Below are 20,710 nucleotides of genomic sequence, written 5' to 3'. Positions count from 1 at the left end.
AAACTATGTGTCTTTAAACAAATTTATCTTTGACAGTGTCGGAGGCTAGAAGTTCAAAATCAAGGCGTTGATAGAGCTATGCTCTCTCAGACCTGTAGAGCAGAATCCTTCTATGTTTTTCTCTTAGCTCTTGATAGTGTGTCCATGGTGTTCCTTTGCTTTGTAAACACATCACTCCAATCCCTGCCTCCATCATCTCTTGGCATTCTCCCTGTGTTTCTGTGACTCTGTCTCGTCTTTCCTTGTACAGACACCAGTCGTTGGATGAAGAGCCTTGCCTACTCCAGCATGACCTCATCTTAACTACTTACATTTGTAAGGACCTTGTTTCCAAATAAGGTCCATGTGAAGTGCTGGGGGTTAGGACTTGAAGGTATCTTTTGGGGGATCAAAAAATAGTCCATAACAGTGTGGATTTCCAAGTGCGGCCTTATTCGGAAATAAGATCTTTGCAGATGTAATTAAGGTAAATATCTAGATGAGATCATCCTGGATTAAGGTCAGCCCTTAAACCAATGAGAGTGTCTTTATAAGAAAGAGAATACACAGACACACAGGGAATAAGTGATGTGAAGGTGGAGACAGGGATTGTAGTGATGCATATAAGCCAGGGAACACCAAGAGTGCCAGCAGTCACCAGAAGCTGGAAGAGAGGCTGAAATGGATTCTCCCTTAGACCATTCAAGGAACAAACCCTGCCAACATCTTGATTTGTAACATCTGTCCTCAAATCAAGACTGAGAAAATAAATTTCTCCCGCTGTAAACACCAAGTTTGTGGTAGTTTGTTACAGCAGCTCTAGGAAACCAATACACCAGCCATCCCTATAATTTCTTGTTTACTCCAGCATCCCTTCTGTGTCTCAGTTATGTGGCTGACACTGCATAAAAAGACTGTGAAGTGGAGAGAAATAGAGACAAGGTTAAGTTTGATTACTCTAAATTTATTTGCTTTGCAGAGTATCCGTGTATCCCCAATTGGTTCGTTCTAAGATAGGCTAAACATATGACTATTGGTTCTGCATTTCAAAACCAAACCTTCTTTGTGGAATCTGATGTTTTATCTCATTTTAATAATTCAAATAGTTTTTAATATTGACAGTTTGATGAGCACAAAAGTTTTATGTTATTGCTGTGATAATGTGCCTCAAGATTAATTATAAGCAGATCAGGGCAGCCACAACAGCTTCCTGTACCAGGCACACTGACCATTCTCTTTTTGTTTTGCTTTGCTAAAAATTGTTTCCCTTTTTTGCATGACTAAGGACGGCTCACTGCTTCACATTTCACCAGCGAAGAGGGTAAAAAGGGAGACTTGAAGGACATTTCACACTGAGGGTTTGATCTATAAGTTTCACACATCAGCTCACATCCCGTTGATCAAAACACAGCCTCAAAGGAGGCTAAGAAATGTAGTTATTTCATTGTCCATGCAAACTAAAATTCAGGGATTCTTGCACTCAGGGAAAATAGTAAAAATGCATATTTGGAGTATAATTTAGCAGTACTCCTACACCCAATATAGCTCATTAGTGAGGGGCACAATTACAATTATTGTTCCTACTTAGAGATAAGAAAATTGAGACTCAGAAAATTGATACATTTCTTAAGCTTATACATCTAAATGAGAAGAAGAATCAACCAGGAATATTAGGTAAATCAGGGTAGCACATCACTTTTATAATAATAATTCCGTGATTCCTTAACATTTGTATAACATTGGGTCGGCCAAAAAGTTTATTTAGTTTTTTTGTAAAATAAAAGACACATTTCTAATTTTCACCAATAACTTTATTGATTTGGATATTTTGTGTATGTTGGCTCTTTTCCCACATGGTATAATGTTGATTGTTCTCAATTAGTGTCTTGATTTGATCACTGTCAACTTTAGATGGTCTGTCCGACCATGGAGCATCATCCAGCAAGAAGTCTCTAGCATGATACTTCACAAACTACTTCTGACAGAGTCAGTCACAGCACCTTCTCCATACACTGCACAAATCTTTTTTTTTTGCCTTCCAGTTGCATTTTTACCTTCCTTGAAATAATGAAGCATAATATTCCAAAAACATTGCATATCTTCCATCTTTAATATTAAAATAGCTACACAAAAATTCACCAATTTTGGTAAGTTTTTTTAAAATGCACACTGATATATGATAGTTATCTCAGTACAGTCTAACAAAATTGTTTCAAATGAAGTAAGAGACAGCAAAGTACTACTAAAGCCATCCTACGGAAATAAACCAATATTTATTTGTTTAAATGTTAAACCAATTTTTGGCCAACCCAATATTTAGCAATTTGCTATATACATAATGTTAATCACATTTGAATCTTTTTTTTTAATTCTTTTCTTTCATGGTTTTATTTATTAATTTTGCTTTTACATTTTTACTTATTTTTTAATTGCAGTGGACATATAATGTTATTAGTTTCAGGTCCTACCACAGTGATGAGACATTATTTAACTTATTAAGTGATCATCGTGATAAATCTTGTACCCATCTGACACCACACATAGTTATTACAATATTACTGACTATATTCCCTATGCTGTATTTTATGTCCTCATGACTATTCTGTAACTACCAATTTGTACTTCATAATCCCTTCACCTTTTTCACGCATCATCCCCCAACTACCCTCCTATCTGGCAACTGTCAAAATGTTCTCTGTATTTATGAGTCGGTTTCTATTCTGCTTATTGGTTTATTTTGTTTTTTAGATTCAATTGTTGATAGATATGTATTTATTGCCATTTTATTCATATTTTTATCTTTTTTTTCCTTATTAAAGAAGACCTTTTAATATTTCAAGTAATACTGGTTTGGTGAAAACGAATGCATTTAGCTTTTCCTGTCTGGGAAGCTCTTTATATGTCCCTCAATTCTAAATGATAGCTTTGCTGGATAGAGTAAACTTGGTTGTAGATCCCTGCGTTTTATCATCTTGAATATTTCTTGCCATTCCCTCCTTGCCTGCAAAAGTTTCTGTTGAGTAATCAGCTGTGAGACTTATGGGCGCTCTCTTGTAAGCAACCAACTGCTTTACTCTTGCTGCCTTTAAGATTCTTTGTCTTTAATCTTTTGCATTTTAATTATGATGTATCTTGGTGGAGTCCTCTTTGTTCAACTTATTTGAGCCTCTCTATTCTTCTTGGACTTGTATGTCTATTTCCTTCACCAGGTTAGGGAAGTTTTCTGCCATTATTTTTTCAAATAGGTTTTTAATTTTTTGCTTTATTCTACTGGTATCCTCATTTTGTGAATATTGGTATGCTTCAAGTTGTACCAGAGGCTCCTTACACTATTATCAATTTTTTGGATTCTTCTTTTTGCTGTTCTGATTGGGTATTTTTGCTTCCTTATACTCCAAATTGCTATTTTGATTCTTGGCTTATCTACTGCTGATTCCCTGATTCTTCATTTCAGTTAGTGCATTCTTAATTTCTGATTGGTCTTTTTTTTTTATGGTTTCCATGTCTTATTTTATGCTGTTGAAGTTCTCTATAAGTTCATCTACTCTTTCCCTAAGTACATTGAGCATTCATATAACCAGTTTTTTGAACTCTGTATCTATAGTAAATTGCTTGTCTCTATTTTTAGTTCTTTTTCTGGAGTTTTGTTTTGTTCTTTCATTTGGGACATGTTTGTCTCCTTATTTTGACAGCTTCCCTATGTTTGTTTCTATGTATTAGGTAGAGCTACTGTGTCTCCTGGGCTTGGTAGAGTGGCCTAACGTAATAGGTGTCCTGTAGAGTCCAGGGGCACAGCCTCCCGATCACCCAGGCTGGGTACTCTAGATGCACCCTCCAACGCCCCTCTACGGGCTATGTACACCTTCCTGTTGTAGTTGAGCCATTGATTGCTGTTGGCACATCAGTGGGCCCTCCCTTTTGGGGGGGTAGGGGGGTAAATCCCTTTTACCCCCAAGTCGATTGCCTGCAACCACCATGGAGGATTGCCTGTGTAGGGGCCAACCCCGCAGAGCAGGACTGACTTCAGTGGGTCTCTAGTGCCTGCTGAGTCTGCCCCGTGAATGTGTTGCTTGTGGATATGGTTGGGTGGTGGTGCTTTGATGTGGTCTGAAGTTCAAGGTGTAAACTGTTTCTGGTGCCTCCCAGGAGGTGCAGCCCAAGGTCAGCTGCCACCTGTGTTCTGCCAAGGGCCATCCTGCATGAGCTACAACGTGATCTTCAAATGGCCGCCTAGAAGTACCCATGAGAGGCCAAGCTGTGAACCAAGGCCAACTAGGGTTGCTGTTGCTGGTCCTGGAGTCAATCAGCAAGATGTATGGGGCATGCTGAGGCCAGATGCTGCTTGTTTGAGAGATTTTTAAGTAAGACAGGCTGTTTGTATGGAAAAGTCACTGGAAACAGCTGGAGTTGGTCTACAAGTTGGGTGGGGCAGGGTCTACAGGAATCCCCAAGGTTGCACAAACAGTGATAGCCAAGTTGATGGAGACTCAGATATAGAACTCACCTGCCACCTCTGTGGAGGACGGACTCAAAAGAGGGACAGTATGCTCTGCCAGCACCCCTCTATCAGGGAGAAAACTGCCCCTCCAGCCCTTTCTTTGTCAGACAATTCAGTTCCTCCCCATATATCCCTGGTGCCCCTTGAGCTGTTGCTGCAGTGCTGGAATTCACCTGGAGTAAGTGTGAGCAAGTCCATGTATGGGCCCTTTTAAGAGGAATGCCTGGGACTCCGGAAGCCTCCATCTCACTCAGCCATAATCCTCACTGGTTTTATACCCAGAAATTATGGAGACTTCTCTTCTGGTACTGGAATCCTGGACTGGTAGGCCTGGTGTAGGGCTGGGACCCCTTGCTCCTCAAGGGGAACGTCTGTAGCTAAGATATCCCTCTCGATTTTCATCTGCCACACATGGGTGTGGGATCAGCTTGTTCTGTATCTCGGCCCCCCTGCCAGTCTAGATGTGGCTTCTTTATATCCTTAGTTGTAGGACTTTCCATTCAGCTTGATCAACTAGATTTTAGATGGTTCTGAATGATGGTGGTTCTGTAATTTAGTTGCAATTTGATGGCTCATTTGAACCTTTTGGTAACTCTTTGTGACAAAGAAAAATGTTACTGTCTTTTATAGATGATAAAAGGGACTTACCAGCTCTTACCATGAAAACCATATATTTAAAAATGTTGCTAGAAGAGCTCACTTTTTAATACATTTTTTAATATATCACATTTGTTTAGTATTTTCACAATTTATGAAGTGTATTGACATAAATTCACGTTAGCTTTAAAATAATTCTGGTAAGAAAATAAAACAGGAATTAGAGTGAAATTTTTTTTAATAAAAAAGAAAACAGACATATAAAAGTTAAGAACAGGGCTAAGTCTTTGAAGCCCTCACATTCTTTTGACAGTGTCTCTTATTGCCTCTTCCATATCAGGATTGCATTTAGCTATATAGAAAGTAAATCTGATTACAGTGGTTAAACAAGTTAGAGCTTTATTTTTCTTACCTAATAAGATGGCCAGAGAGTAGTAGGCATTATTTAGTAACGTTATGATACTGTTAAGCTGACTTTTCTGTTTTTGCTTTTTTTCTTAAAAGATGGCTTTTTAATTGTACTTTCAATGATGGGTGCTTAACAGTTACCGTAGGTCTGTTCTCAGCAAGAAAAACAAGAAGAAAGACAAAAGGTCTATGCCAGCTATTCTTTGTATTAACTTGAACCCTCTGCTTCATCTCATTGACCAGATGTCACATGTCACCCTTGCTACAAACAGAGACTGCTACTTCAAAGAGAATTAGAACCATAATAAAGGAAATGGAGAGGAAATTGGTATCAGATAGGCAAACAGATTCACATTCTTTGGGCCCTGTTTTTCACATCTGTTCATTTTAGGGGGTAAAACTGGACTAATATATGCCCATTTTTTAAAAATCTGTATTTTATAAGAATGTATTTTTCCCCATAGGTTTACCTCCCTTAAAATAAAAAACCAAAAGTCTCTTAACTTACAGGAGTAAGTCATGTTTCAAAAATGTCTTTGTAGGTTGCCAATAAAATGCCTTGTTCTTCTGTGATGCAGCTTTCTTGCCCAGTATAGTGGAACATAAGTTGCTTACTGGTCAGCAGGTATTTATAAGAATTAATGTCCTTAATTAGGTGTAGGTTGAGTTTTTATTCCTGGACCACAGGTTTGTTTGGCATGCCCTTTTCTTGGACTATTATTAATATTTTCAGATATAGACTGTATATTGATGCTGGCAGAGTACCAACTATCAAATATTGTATGTTTACCAGAATTTAGCAACACTTGACTATAAAAAAATGGAAGGTAGATATTGTTGGCAGCAGTTATACCAAGCTGGCCAAAATTCTCATCATATTTAATTAAGATTAATTCATTCAGTTTGAAAATCTTAGAAACGAGATACTTCAATAATATATTAGTAAGTAATATGTAAGTATATGTGTAGTATATCAACTCAATAATTTGTATCTATTAAAATGTTATAATGTCTGAAGTCTGTGTAGCAAAGTGCCAACTACTTTATATTTCCTGCTGGACCTTTTTTTTTTTTTTAAGCATATCTTACAAAGAGAATAAAGATATTCTGATAGTTGTTATTTTACCTTATCACTGTTACCTCATCATCAATCATTAATATTTAGGTACCTACTGTATTTTTTAAGATGATTGAAATAATTTTGTCCATGCAAGTGTTATGACTGAATGTATTGGCTTTATGTAACATGAAATATATTTTTAAAAATACTAAATTTGTAATTCTTACCTAAAATTATTCTGGTACTATGTACTGAGATAATGCAGTCTTTATTCTCTTACACAATACTGACCTCTAGAGGTACAATGTAAATTCACTTAGTAAAATCATATTTTTGGATCATTTCTGGAATGAATTTAGAGGATTTTTGGTTTTTCCTCTCATTTCTCTTTTTAAACGTATTATAATTTCAAACATAAAATTGTGATAATTTTATATACAGTAATCTCCCCTTATCTCAGTTTCATTTTCTGTGGTTCAGTTACCTGAGGTCAATCTCAAGCATAAAATATTAAATGGAAAATTCCAGAAGTAAACAATTTATAAGTTTTAAATTGTTCTCCCTTCTGAGTAGTGTGATGAAATCTCATGTTCTGCTTTGTCCCAGCCAAGATGTGAGTCATCCTTTTGTTCTTACTGTAAACGCTTCCCACCCATTAGTCATTTAGTAGCCTTCTCGGTTGTCAGAGAGAACTATTTTCACATAACTTTTATTGTTGTAAATTGTTATAATTGTTCTATTTTATTGTTAGTTACTGTTGTAAATCCCTTACTGTTCCTAATTTATAAACTTTAACTTAGTTATGTGTATCTAGGAAAGAAACATAGTATAAAAAGTGTTCTCTATTACCTGGGGTTTCAAGCTTTCAGTGAGGGTCTTGGGATGTGTCCTGGGCCATGAGGGGGGACTACTGTACTCCTCCATGTAGATTTCACAGTTGGTAACACTTTTATATTTTTGCTTCTTATTTTAATCTTTGCCCGAGGATATGGGGTTTTTATTGTTGTTGCTGTTGCTTTACTGGTTTCTTTAGAGAGAGAGAGAGGAGTGGGGGGAAGAGCATGAGAAAGAAACATCAATGTGAAAGAGAAACATCAATCGGTTGCCTCCCGTATTTGCCCTGACTGGAGATTGAACCCATAGCCTAGGTATGTGCCATGGCTGGGAATCAAGTCCCCCTCCTTTTGGTGTATGGGGTGATGCTCCAACCAACTGAGACATCCAGACAGAGTGTTTATGTTTATGTTTATGTATATGTATTTTTCGTCTGCTTTTTTTTGGCCTTTGTACTTTAAAGAAAATTACAGTGATCATGACATTTTGCCCTGGTATAGTTCAGTACATATCTCTTAAAAAGGATATGTTTCTATGCAAGAACAGAACTATTTAATAATAAAATTAAAAATTACTCCTAAATTAACCCAATATTCACAATTATCCCAGTTGTTTGAAAGATAATTTTACAACTGATTGCTTCAACCCAAGATACAATCAAGTGGCAAGCGTTTCTTTTGGTTGTTAGGTTTCTGTGTTACAGTCTCTTAATCTGAAACAACTTCCATTTCCTTTTCCCCAATCACAGTGAGTCCCTGAGAAGTCAAGGTCAGTTTTCATAGAATGTCCTGCCTTTTGGATTGTTATCTTTCCTCGAGGTGTCACTTAACTTATTTTTACATCTTCTTTTTCTTATAAAGTGCAAATCAGTTCTGAGGCCTTAATTGAATTAAGATTAAACATTTCCGTCAAGACTTCATGTACTTCCTACTGCATAATATGACATATAATATCATCATTGGTTACGCTAAAAATGGTTAAGGTGGTCATGACAAGATTTCTGTTATAAAATTATTTTAATTCTCTTGCTTCCAGAAGGTAACCTAGAGAGATTTTTGGCATCATTTAAAATCAAGATTTCTATTAAACTTTTGACATAGTTTTATGATCCATTAAAGATGTAAAATGGGACTTTGTAATTGCCTTTTTGTCCCTACTTATACCAGCTAGAATTCTTATATAAAGGAAATTTCTCCATCAACAGAAGTAATTTTGTTTATCTTGAAATGTTGTTCCTACAAGATAAACGTTTAACTCTTTTCCTATACTAGTTTTCATGAAAGAAATTAGGGTAGAAACTACCTCCAATGAGAACAAATGTTATTTTGGAGCCAGAGGAAAGAGCAGGCTTTTCCCCTTTTTTTAATATATGTTTATAATCTCATGGATTTTTATGTATTTGTTTATAATCTCATAAATTTTTATGTATTCAGTGCAACTCAAAGTAGAATTATTATTATTTAAATTTTTTTTGTTGTTGCTCACCTTTACTGAGACCTTAATATCAGAGGTCTGTCTGGAAGGTCCAGCCATTGTTAATATAACAAGAATGGTTTGCACGACTTCGATGTAACCTGGGCAGCCAAGGAGAGAGGACTAGAATGTGCATGTGTGAACAATGACGACTTCACTAAACTAGTCAGTGCGGGTTGTAGATGCTGTTCACTGAGCATCAGAACACTGTGGCCATCACATTTCAAGATGACTGAGCAAGTAGAGCAGTGAATCTGCATCAGATTTTGCGTTCATCTTGAACATTCCTCTGTGGAAACATCAGATGATTCAGAAGGCTTTTGGGAACAATGCAGTGAGTGTAGAGATGCCATGCAACAAAAATGGCCGCAGCTGTGGGCAGCTGGTGATTGGCAACTTCATCACTATGATGCACCCACTCATGCATAATGTCTTGTGAGGTTTTTTGGTTAAACACCACATCACGCAGGTGACCCAGCCCCCCTACAGCTCGGATTTGGTGCCCTGCAACTTCTGGCTTTTCCCAAAACTAAAATCACCTTTGAAAGGAAAGAGATTTCAGACCATCAATGAGATTCAGTAGCTCTTGGCAGCTCGGGGCATCTCTTGGTGATTTCAACAAAGGATTTTGCAGTGTTGAACAATAGAAGAGATGCTGCAAGAACCGTGTGAGGTCCCAAGGTGCCTACTTTGGAGGGGACTGAGGTGTCATTGTCCTATGTACAATGTTCTTGTATCTTGTGTCTTCTTCAGTAAATGCCTTTCTTTCTTAGTACATGGATGCATGCTTTCCGCACAGACCTCGTACACCATTATATGGTCCTTTTCTTTATGTAGTGTCCGTTGGTTTTTTCCTTTGAGCAAAAATTAAGTCAGCTTATTTTAGCCGCCTTCTTGACCACCGTTCCATTTTAATCAATCATATCTTTTTTGATGTTTATCTTTCTTCTCTGTTACTTAACTCTCTTCAGATTTAAGTGGTATCTTTTGACTCTCAACATTCAGCTATGACACATTTACACACCTTTATACTCCCACCTTTTTCCTATCTTCGGTTTCTTCTAAAATTCAGTTAAATTTATTCAGTGCACCCATTGTATGCCCTTTTTTTGTTTGTTAACGTAGAAAATGTTGAACTGCTATGATATTTGTGGGCATGTGTTAATTCTTGTTGGCAAAAAGGTTAATAACCTGCTTTTGCAAGGGGCTTGATCTTTTTGCCTGGGGTGCCAAAGAACTTTGAAGTCCAATAATAGAGCTATGATATATCTGAGATTCGGAGCTGGCATCTGGACAGGTGTCCACCTAGTATCTCTCTCAGTGTGAACACTTTGGTCTTCTTTTATTTCAGGGACATTTTCGTGAATCATAATTTCAATGGTTAGCTCTATTTCATTATTTTGTTTTCCTTTTTCAGTGACCGCTAATGGATGTTTGCCGACTCCTCTTTCACTGACTTTTGTATCTACCACTTTCTCTCTTGTTCTTTTTATATGTTTACTTGTTTCAGTTTTTGCTTGTCTCATAGCTTGCTGTGCTTTTGGACAAGTCTGTTGTCCTTTGTGTATTCTATAATTCAATGCTAAGTCTTCAGTGATTTTCTCTTTATTTTCTTTCTTGTCTTACAAATTCCCATTTCATGTCTTTTTATTGCTTGTTCATTTTTCTTGAGTTTTTGCTTATATTATAGCATTCTTTTTTATTTTTTGTTGCTTATTTTTAATCATGTCAAAATGTTGTATTGCAGTTTTCTTCTGCTCTGTAGAAATTTTCAGGTATCCTGAAATGTTTTAGTGTTTATTTTCTTTCTTTTTTAAATCTTTATTGTATATTTTTTCCATACCATTTAGTCCCCTTACACTCCCCTCGCCCCATAATCTTTATTTTCTGTATTTTCTTCTTGTAGTTTTCAGTGGACGTTGCGGTTTTACTTTTTTTCCTCTCCATATTTGGATCAGCTTTTCTGGAATCGGTTGGAGGCTGGTGATTGTCAGTTCAGGAACCACCTTTTGTTAGCATGAAGAAGGCATTATCTTTATTTTCAGGAGTCTTTTGTTTGTTTGTTTTGTTTGTTTGTTTTCACATTTCTTCTTTCTTGTTTGATCTGATCTTTTTCAACCCCTTCCTTCTCTCTAGTTCTATTTGCTGTCTTCCAAATTGCCTCTGTTTTGGAGAGACGTCCTAAAATACGTTGTACGTCATCCATTGTGTTACTAAGACTTCACTTTTGATTTCGTATCTTTTCTAAGTTTTAGGCCTTCTTTTAGCAGTTCTCAGTTTGGATGGGATCTTTTCCTCCTGGGAAGAAATCCTGTCTGACCTCCTATCGCCACTGAGACCCTCTGACCTCTTGGCACCTCTGTGAAGTTACTGCTGTATTCCCCACACTAGGGTCACCTGGAGCACTTACTCAGCTGACCCCCTTCCTTCTCAAAAATTTGGGTTGATAGCTATCTTCTCTCTTCTACTTGTAGATATTGACTAAGGCTGTGTGTATTCCTCTCCCTGCTCCTGTGTGGGGTTTTTAGAAAGAAGTATGAGAAGTGTCCAGGAGATTCCTCACCCTTAAGGAACTCAGAAACCCAGACTCTCTTAATTTGTTTTTGATCTTGCTTTTTCTGTAGCCAAGAATATGTAGTAATCCAGCTGCTTTCATTGCTAGCCGTGGTGACTATATTTTATCCCATAATGAGTGACTGCTAGAACAACAATCTAATTGGGATAGTTCCAAGCACGTTTGTTTTCTTGAATAGTTGGGTAGACAATGAAGAAAACTTCCAAACCAAGAAAAATATTTCAAACCATCTCTGGGGTCTCCCCTCCTTCTTAAAAACTTATGTTTTATTTTGAAATCTAGAATGTTTTCTTTTTATACTGTTCGATAAAGCAGATATGTAAGCCTAACTCACCTCTTCAGCAATTTTAAAATTTAAATTATTCAGGCTAATTAGTTGTGCTTATGTCATAAGTTGTCACAGGTTGGGTTCTCCAGGAATCAGATTTTTAGATGATGATTAGAATGCAGAATATTTTCTACGGGTGTTCTTGGGATAAAATCTGTGGAAGGGCAATAAGGAAGCTGGATTAGGTATGGGGAGAAGTTGAGTTGCAATGCAATTCCAGTGAAGACTCAGCCGCCACCCTACCAAGGAGCTCTGGAGCCTAGGAGTTCTTAAGCCAAGTGTTTAATAGTTGTTATCTCTGGCTGGGCAGGGTTATATGGACTTTTTTTAGCTTTGTCTTAATACAATAAAGATACTGCTCTTTACACAGAAAACAAATAAAACTTCTGTTTTTGAATAAAAGTACAAGTAACTCTGTGGAAGAAAAAAATTTTTTTTCAGTCACTCTTGGTACTTTGAGTTGTAGTTGTAAAAACTCCAGTACTATTAATGGATTTTATGTTTGCTTTTCAGCTTGGGCAATGGTCGATGGAGGGTCAAATGTGAAAGCCCGCACTTCGTATAATGAGAAGACCCCTCGGATCGTTGTGTCTCGCTCCCATTCAGGAATGGTCAAACAGGTTGCTCTTCAGACTTTTGGAAACCAGACTACAATTATCCTGGCTGGTGGTGCTGGTATGTTCCTACTCCCCTGTGATGCCTGCAAAGTATTCCCATCATGGTCAAGGCTTGTGTTAGGAGAAAGACTTGGCTGCTGCGTGCTAAGGAAGAAACTGGGAGTAGACAGTATCCTTTCAAGAAAGACAGGGTCTCCTGCTTGGCTATGTCTAGGGTGGGATTTCAGTCACATATGCCTTCTTGTTAAGAAACAATCTCCCAGTAGAAACAAGCAAATTCATGGTAGTGATGTCTTTTCCTCTGATACTTCAGAAGCATCTTCCTGTCAGTGGAGTACTGTCCAAATGTTTTTTTATAAAAATATATGATCTGATTTCAAAATAACTGTCCTACTAGTTTAACTCTAGGAATATCAGAGAGAGAGAGAAAGCTCCAAGTGTGTTGCGATGTTTCATATATGGCAGAAGGATGCCAGGAATCATCATAAGTGTCACTCTAATGGCTAATCTTGGATCACTTTTGACACCTGTGAACTTTTCGGCTTGCATGTCTGGGATGAGCCAGAGAGTCGAGTGCCCACCCAGCTAGCTTAAAGTATAGTACGGAACTGTTGTATTGCCCGTATTATAGCTCCAGTGTTAATTGGCTTTTCTGAAAGGCCAGATAGTATGTATTTTAGGCCTTGTGAGCCATATATGGTCTTTGTTTTCTTTTGTTTTGTTTTGCTTTTCTTTTTAAACTACTCTTTCAAAATATAAAAATCATTGACAGCTTGAGGTCAGTATAAACCTGCATTTGGCTCACGGACTGTTTGCCCACCCTTGTTTTGAATACTATTTAATGTCATAAAAGTAATTTAATTCAAATAAACAGCAAATAATGGCCCGGAACATTTGTATTCAAAAGCCTTTCAGCACAGTAATAAGAGGAAACCAATGCTTACTAACTTTTAAGCCTAATAGTTTCAGTTTACAGCCTTTCTTAATCACATATATCTGCCTTTCTTAATATGACTTTATCACTTTCTAATAGCTGTCTGTTAGGTTGGTTAATAACAGTAATGGCCAAAATACTCAGTAGGAATGGGACAAACCAGGTTCTAGATCCAGTTTCTTCTGTGGTTCTTTTATTACTTTATTTTTAAACTCTACCTCATTACAAAGAGGATGTAAGATAGTAGTGTTATTTTGTATTTTATTTCAACTCCAGCCTTACTACATATTCAAGTGAAACCTGTGTGTGTGTTTAGTTTCAGTATAATATTCAGTCGGAAATGATATGTACTGAATGTATTATTTCATAGAAAACAACCACAAAGCAGATGTAAATTTTAAAAGTTATGGACATATATTTGGTTATACTTGAGAATGACATAATAAGTTACTTTACACTATATATTTTTTTCACTGTATATTTAATGCCTGGGCTGTTAACTTAAAAAAAAAAAAAAACACTATTGAAAATAATTCTAGACTTAGCATGTTACAAAGGTGTAGGACAAAGAGTTCCTGCACACCCTGTGCTATTACTTTTAACAACATACCAAAAAGGTAAGCTACTTTCTGTAAATCTTTCCCACAGTGACCTAATTCCTCTGTTTATCTTTCAGGTTATAAAGTTTTAGCACTTTTGGATGTGCCTGATAAGAGTCAAGAAAAAGCTGATCTATATATTCATGTGACATACATCAAAAAGTGGGATATATGTGCTGGCAATGCCATCTTAAAAGCCCTTGGGGGGCATATGACTACCCTGAGTGGTGAAGAAATCAGTTATACTGGTTCTGATGGCATTGAAGGAGGGCTCCTGGCGAGCATCAGAATGAACCACCAAGCTCTAGTCAGAAAACTCCCAGACCTGGAGAAGACGGGACGTTAATAAGCAACGTTGATTATAGATCACAGCTCTCTCGGAGCTGATGTGGTCAGCCTATGGTGGGAGTTCAGATGATCGGTGGAGACTATGCATGGTTAAGGCCATCCCAAAAAGTGTTTATGAAACATCAGAGACTTATTTTCCCTGTACTAGGATGCAACATCAGGGAAGATGGATTGCTTCGTGTCTCAAGTATTGTCTTTATTTTTGAGACTATTTTCGTACAGTTGTCACACACAAGGTATATATATATATGTATATGTATATGTATATATATTTGTGAGTTAAAATCTATAACTGAGTCTACATTGTTATGAGTCACCATTTTCATACATCATGAATCTTCACTGTTAGTACTTTCATGTAAAATTGGGCTGAAGAAAGGATTGATTTCGTATAGATATTTAATATTACTTTATACTTACATCTCATTGAAAATAAAGTAATTTGGGGTTTTTAACCCCTAATTCAGATGGAAAGCACAAGAAGCCACATGTTCGTTAATATGCAACAAATGCTCTCTTTATCTGTTCCTGAATATTTCTTACGGATTAAAACAGAAAAATTTTAAGTTGTTTTTTTCTTTGAAATTTTAATAACAGGTTCACCAGCTAGTAGAGAATATAGATATATAGTAGTTGTGTTGTAATTTCTGTGTGTGTGAGTGTTTTGTTTCTACAATGAACAATAGGTTTGTACCCACAGGTTCCACTTTACTCACATTTTGCTGTTGATTTTCATTTGTCCTATAGACAGTGCATGATTCCATCCTTTCCCTCTTGACCAACATTTTAGCCTTTTACTTGTTAGGTTTGGAGTAAGATTTCAGGGTTGGCATAGCATTTTGGTACATTTTCTCATTAGGGACAAAATATGCTATAAGGCACTACAAAAATATAAAGAATTCTCTTATTAATTGAGCATTATTTGACACTGTATGAATTGCGGTAGATTTCATTATTTTCAAAAGCTTTAAGTACTTTCTAAGAAATTTTCCAGGTCTGTATATAGGAATTCTCTCATTATCAAGAATGAGTTATGGTTGCTGTTACCATTAATAAATGGATCTAACCTAATCAAACTCTCAAAGTAGTAAATTTTGAGATATTTGATAATTGTCCTCCAGATTAAAATAATGAAGGTTAAAGTTAAATTTTCAAGTATTATTTTTCTAGTCAGTATACAGCATCTGGCTGGAAAAACGGTTGTGACATACTCACTGTGTCAGTGTAATTGGGACCTTGCTTTGTGAACTACCGTTGGAATGTCTGATTTCTCCCATTGTGATGTCTGAAAACTTCATGTATGCAGACAGTACCATTATTTCATGTGACTTTGATGTCGTTTTATTCTGTAACACTGATAAGGAGAGGGATTTCTCACATTTTCTTTTCCTCCCTCCCTCCCTCCCTCCTTCCCTCCCTTCCTTCCTTCCTTCCTTCTACCTAAAGCAACTTGCCATTTATTTCCTATCTTGAAGATAAAATTGACCAAAGAATGAACAGCTTCACCTAGTGGGATGTGCATACAATTTTAGGTTTGTGGATAACAGTGTCATTAAAAGCCCTTTAGTTCCTCGTTAGGAAATTGAATTTAGTATGATGCGCATGTTTTCCACTCAATCTCTAGCAACTGGCCATGAATCCAGTAGAGTAGTTGGCCTCAATAGGTAGGCTTTTATTCAGTGGAAATTTATTCAGAATTTTGGTAGTGGGAATACTAGGTATTTAAACAGGACTTAGGAATCCTGAACAGATTATTAAAGACTTCATCTTTTTACTTTGCAATGAGATGAGGGAATCCTCTTTTCTCAGGAGACATAGCAAAAACACATATGCTGTTTCCAGAGTTTTGTAGTATAAAAGCATTTTTGTCATGTAATATGTCAAATTTAGGGAAATAGGACTAGCATAGTAAAAAATTGAAATTCTTTAATTGGAGTTGTTTTTTTTCCTAATATATGGGAGTTTTAGCAAATATGATTGCTTTGGTTTTACTTTTAATTTTATTAATTGCATGTAGATAATGACTTTGTGAAGGATTTGTGTGCAAAACTTAAGATATTGACTGTCACTTAAATGCATTATTTTTATAATTTGGTATAGTCTAGTCACTAATGACTTAAGTGCTTTTATAGAAAGTCTGTTTAAGTATTTTTGTTTCTGAAAGTCAATATTCATTACAGAACTAATATAACTACAAAGAACAGTATTTATATTTATTTATATGAGACATTATTATGCCAGAACATAGCCAAACACCTTTATGAATAAGTGAGGCATGTAATGTCTCCCAGGATTAATAAATTATTTCTAAAATGTAGCAGAATAACTAGAGTTTACTTTCAGTGACTCTCATCTCCCCAACTCCTGGTCTTCCCTTTCCCTCATCTTTGTCCTTATTTAGAGGATCAGTTTCCCTTAAATTGCGTTTTACACATCACATTTAGTAAAAGCAGCAACATCAGTAACCTCAGTAGCCATCAGCTATCCCCGTTCCCTGCCTTTCTTCATTTCTACCTCATTCCCTACCTCCCTAGCCCCTTAATATTCTCATTTTATTTCAACTCTTCTTTCTTAACCAGTATACCCTTCCCCAAACCTTATCCAGGAATTCTTTCACAGATGTATTTCTCTTAAAATTGGCTGCTGAAATCTTACAGTAGAATTGAGACTCCATAGTCAAATTTCCAGTGATCAATCCTGGAGGAATCCTAGTTGACCATTTTCAAACTCCCCGGAAAAGTACAGTAAAATCACTTCAAAACTGCAGTGCTTTATGCTGTCAAATCTAATCCAATGCCCCTGTCTTTACAGTGCAATTCTTCCAACCCATCCTTCAAAGAATAAAAATGCAGGAAATACAAGAGAGTTGGGTATATAAGTCTGTTTGAGAAACTTGCTTTTTCTTTTAGTTTTCATACTTGAATCCTTATTTTAGTTGAGATTACAAGGACCTACAAGGTAGGTCCTATCTATCTGTCCTTGGTATTAAATTGTCCCTTTAACCCCAGTTTTAGGTGGGTTTTTTTTTTTAACAATTAATATTCAAGCAAATTGTTTATAGCTGTATAATGAAATAAGCATTTTGGGCGTATGTGTTTTAAATAACAGTTGTGCATACTCTTTGCTGGGTGGGTGCTCCCTTTCAATATTGTGCAAACTGGGGCAGAGGAAGTGCAGGGTGAGGGTCAGTGGCTAAGAAAAGAGTGGGAAAGAGGAAAGACAGCTCAGGGGAAGGTTAGCAAAGGGAAGAGGCAAAGCAAACTTCTCTCTGCCCTGACCCTTGTGTGATCAGGAACTCTGCCCTTGTCTCAGATATTTAATCCAAAAATTGGATTTCACTGAGGCTTTGAAGGTGACAACTATCCCTGATAGCCCAAGCATAAAGGAAAGCAGGAGTGCACTCCAGTCCTCCGAAAAGAAAATACCCAGCTTGCTCTCCGAGGTAACACCTTGAAAATGGCCTTAAGGATACAATCTTTGGCAAGTTAAAAACAAACTATTTGGGTTATTTTAGCTGCAATTACTTGGTTCTGTGCTGATTGTTCCTGGACAGAAACAATGATTTTTCATTTTAATTATTTTCAGTACATGCCTACAAAAGTCTATTTTGTAACTGTTGCATAAAATAAACCTAATCTATGGTTTTATTTTTATCCTAAAAAAATGTTGTGCCTTAACAATAGGGCATTGTATGTTAATAAGGGAAAACAAAAACTTTTTTTAACAGACGGGGAAAATAGGAACTTTTCGCCATTAAAATTTAAGTTCTTTTAAAATGTTTTTAATATTAGAGTTGGGAAAAACTCATTAAAGTTAAATAAAATTGATAAAAAATTATTTTTGCATAATCTAGCATTTACAACAAAAATACATTTTTATAACTGGCATCTATCTTGATACATAGGTTTGAAATAATACTTTATCCTCTGGTTTTTAGTTTCAATTAATATGAGACCAGGATAGATTACATTTTTAAAATTTTTACTTTGAAATCATTTTAGTATGCTATTATTATATGTTCTCCTAGTATTGAGTCACTTTGGTGGTAAAAAAATAGCTATTTATTCATTGTGCCATATCAGTAATTTATTAGTGTTCAAAAATACTGTATGTTGTATTACATAACAAACCAGAGCAGTTCCTAGGTGGAGAAGGGTTCTGATTACCAGTTACTATGCAGGCAAGAATTAAACTTTGTACTTCAAAAGGAGGTTTTGTTTTTGTTTTTTGAGGTGCCGGTTATGTAAGTTGTTGATTTTTATTTCCTCAAAGCCTGGCAGGTGTTTTCATTGCAATTTTTCATTGGTAAAGGCTTACAGGAAAGCTTTTTCTTTTGTTTAATTATTTTTAAAGTTTGGTGGTGAATTAATTCTGCAAGAAAATGAAATACAGTTTTCCTTTGAGATAATATACGCCAAACCTTCAGAAGTTAAGGATGGTGAATAAAAACATCTTGTTATATATGTGTGTGTAAGACTTCTCAAACTATTATAATTAAGGTAGTTTGTGTAATTACAAAAGCAGAAAACAATGTTTGATTATTATAATGTTCTGTTAAAATTCTCTTTGAGGTGTATGTTACACATAGTAAATTATTATTCAAGAAAGATTCTGTATTTTTTTTAAATAGGAAATAGAAATTACGAAGTCACCATTAGATCAATTAGTCTACAAAGACTTCATCTTTCTCCTTAAGATGAAGCCCTCTTCTTCATTTATGTCAAGTTGAAAAGAGAATATTTATGGGATTGAACTTACGTATAAAATATGGACTTCGAATTCATCTACCCTACGTCCACTGCTGGCAGTAGCTAAAGTTAGTTTCATAGTCTAACAGAAGAGACCGTGAGCTGCCATGGTGAACTCTGGTGCTGCTGGTGGCTTTTTCCCCCGTTTGCTGGTATTACTTGAGCTACTATAAGATGCATATACACAAGGGGTTGAATTTACACTAAAACTATGAAGTGGTGTTTCCAGTCTACGTTCCTGCCTCTTAAACTTTGTTTTTAATCACCCTCACTTTCTCTCAGTCTTTTTCATATAATGGGCTATCGGTGATGACAGGGATTAAAATAGTATCTTTGAATATCCTTTCCTCCTCACACATTTAAAGCTGTAGAGGAACCAGACCACTGCTGTTGCCAAGACATGCTTAGACACCAGCATTTACTTCGCATGCTGTACCCTGCCTCACCCACACTACCAAATTGAAGGGTAGAAAGGGGAGTCCCAACTTCAGACTTCAGTCTGCTGGGAAGAACTCTTCCTCTCTCCCTGTTTTTAGAGCATTTATGTTTGTTTTTTGTTTTGTTGTTGTTCCTTACCTATCACACTCATTTATTGGTGTGCTGTTGTAGACTTTTAAGGACAGGGATTATGTATCTTGGTGAATTTTGTTTCTACTTCAACCTTGGTAGCTAGCCCAATGTTTTGAACAAATTAGGTGCTTAATATATGTTGAAGTAAGTTAAATAAAGGGTAACTATTAGCATTAGTATTTCTCATGGCTCAGTTGTGTAAACTGGTTGCTTATTTTATTTCCTCTGCAAATATTTATGATTATCACCCCCCACACACACTAAATTACTTACTAAAGTTTTGCTTTGGATACTACCTCTCAGGCAGTTAGCTCTAGAAGATGTGATTGCCTCCAATGAAATGGTTATATCAAACTCTCTGCCCTTGAATATACTTTGCCAAACAAATTTGAATTTTCTGAATAAATTGGCCATGTCTGAAATGATGTGTTGCATCTGCTTTTTTTTTTCCGTTTTTTCTTTTACTGTGAGATTTTATAAATAAAATTTACCCTAAGTATACAATTCTAGGGGCATCAGATAACATTCACAATGTTGTACAACTGCCCCCACTATCCATTTGAAGAACCTGTTCATCGTCTCAAACTCTGTTCCCATTAAACAGTCACTGCTAATAAACCCTTCTCCAGCCCTGATAACACCTGCTTTTTGTCTCTGAATGCATCTACTTTTAAACTCCTAATTATATGGGATTTTGTCCTCTCTCACCATTTTTACAAAAGTCATGTTTGAGAATGGGTATATGTGACAAAAAATAGCTATTGCACAACTATAACTTGAATCCATTAGATTTTTTTTTTTTAAGAGAAAGAACAGAGCAGAAGACAAGAACAAAATTTTAGAAAGGTGGTAGTAGAAAAAGTACAATGAAAAAGATAACCAAGGCTTTTGTTTTCCTCAATCTTGCAGATGATGAGGGTCATCCAGATCCCTTAAGATGTTTTAGTTTTCAGTTTCTTCTGAGGATAAAACAAAGCAAACTTCGGAAGAGTAGGACCTTTCATTTTATCACTGGCAAAACTACACATCTCCACCTCTGCTGGGTTGCTTTTAGCTACAATGTTTTAAGTTCATTAGCTACACTTTTAAAATATAAAGTGGTATTCTTTCAGATGCTACATAATTTTTCTGAAATTTTGGTT

The 20,710-nt window shown here is 36.2% G+C and overlaps 1 protein-coding gene across 1 annotated transcript in view; it reads left to right on the top strand.

Moving 5' to 3' along the window:
* BPNT2 (3'(2'), 5'-bisphosphate nucleotidase 2) overlaps positions 1 to 19,990 on the top strand; it is a 35,334-nt gene extending 15,344 nt beyond the window's left edge. The window contains exons 4-5 of the mRNA XM_054590147.1: positions 12,266 to 12,427; positions 13,980 to 19,990. Of these exons, the coding sequence (XP_054446122.1) occupies positions 12,266 to 12,427; positions 13,980 to 14,248 (431 nt within the window). The 3' untranslated portion in view covers positions 14,249 to 19,990. The remainder of the gene's footprint in view (positions 1 to 12,265; positions 12,428 to 13,979) is intronic.
* Positions 19,991 to 20,710: the final 720 nt, after the last annotated feature.

This window comes from Pteronotus mesoamericanus, unplaced genomic scaffold (assembly GCF_021234165.1).
Source record: "Pteronotus mesoamericanus isolate MK-2021 breed Mesoamerican mustached bat unplaced genomic scaffold, CSHL_Meso_final scaffold_174, whole genome shotgun sequence".
NCBI lineage: Eukaryota > Metazoa > Chordata > Mammalia > Chiroptera > Mormoopidae > Pteronotus > Pteronotus mesoamericanus.
Note: the sequence above shows the minus strand (reverse complement) of the source record. Positions and strands in the feature narration are given on the sequence as shown.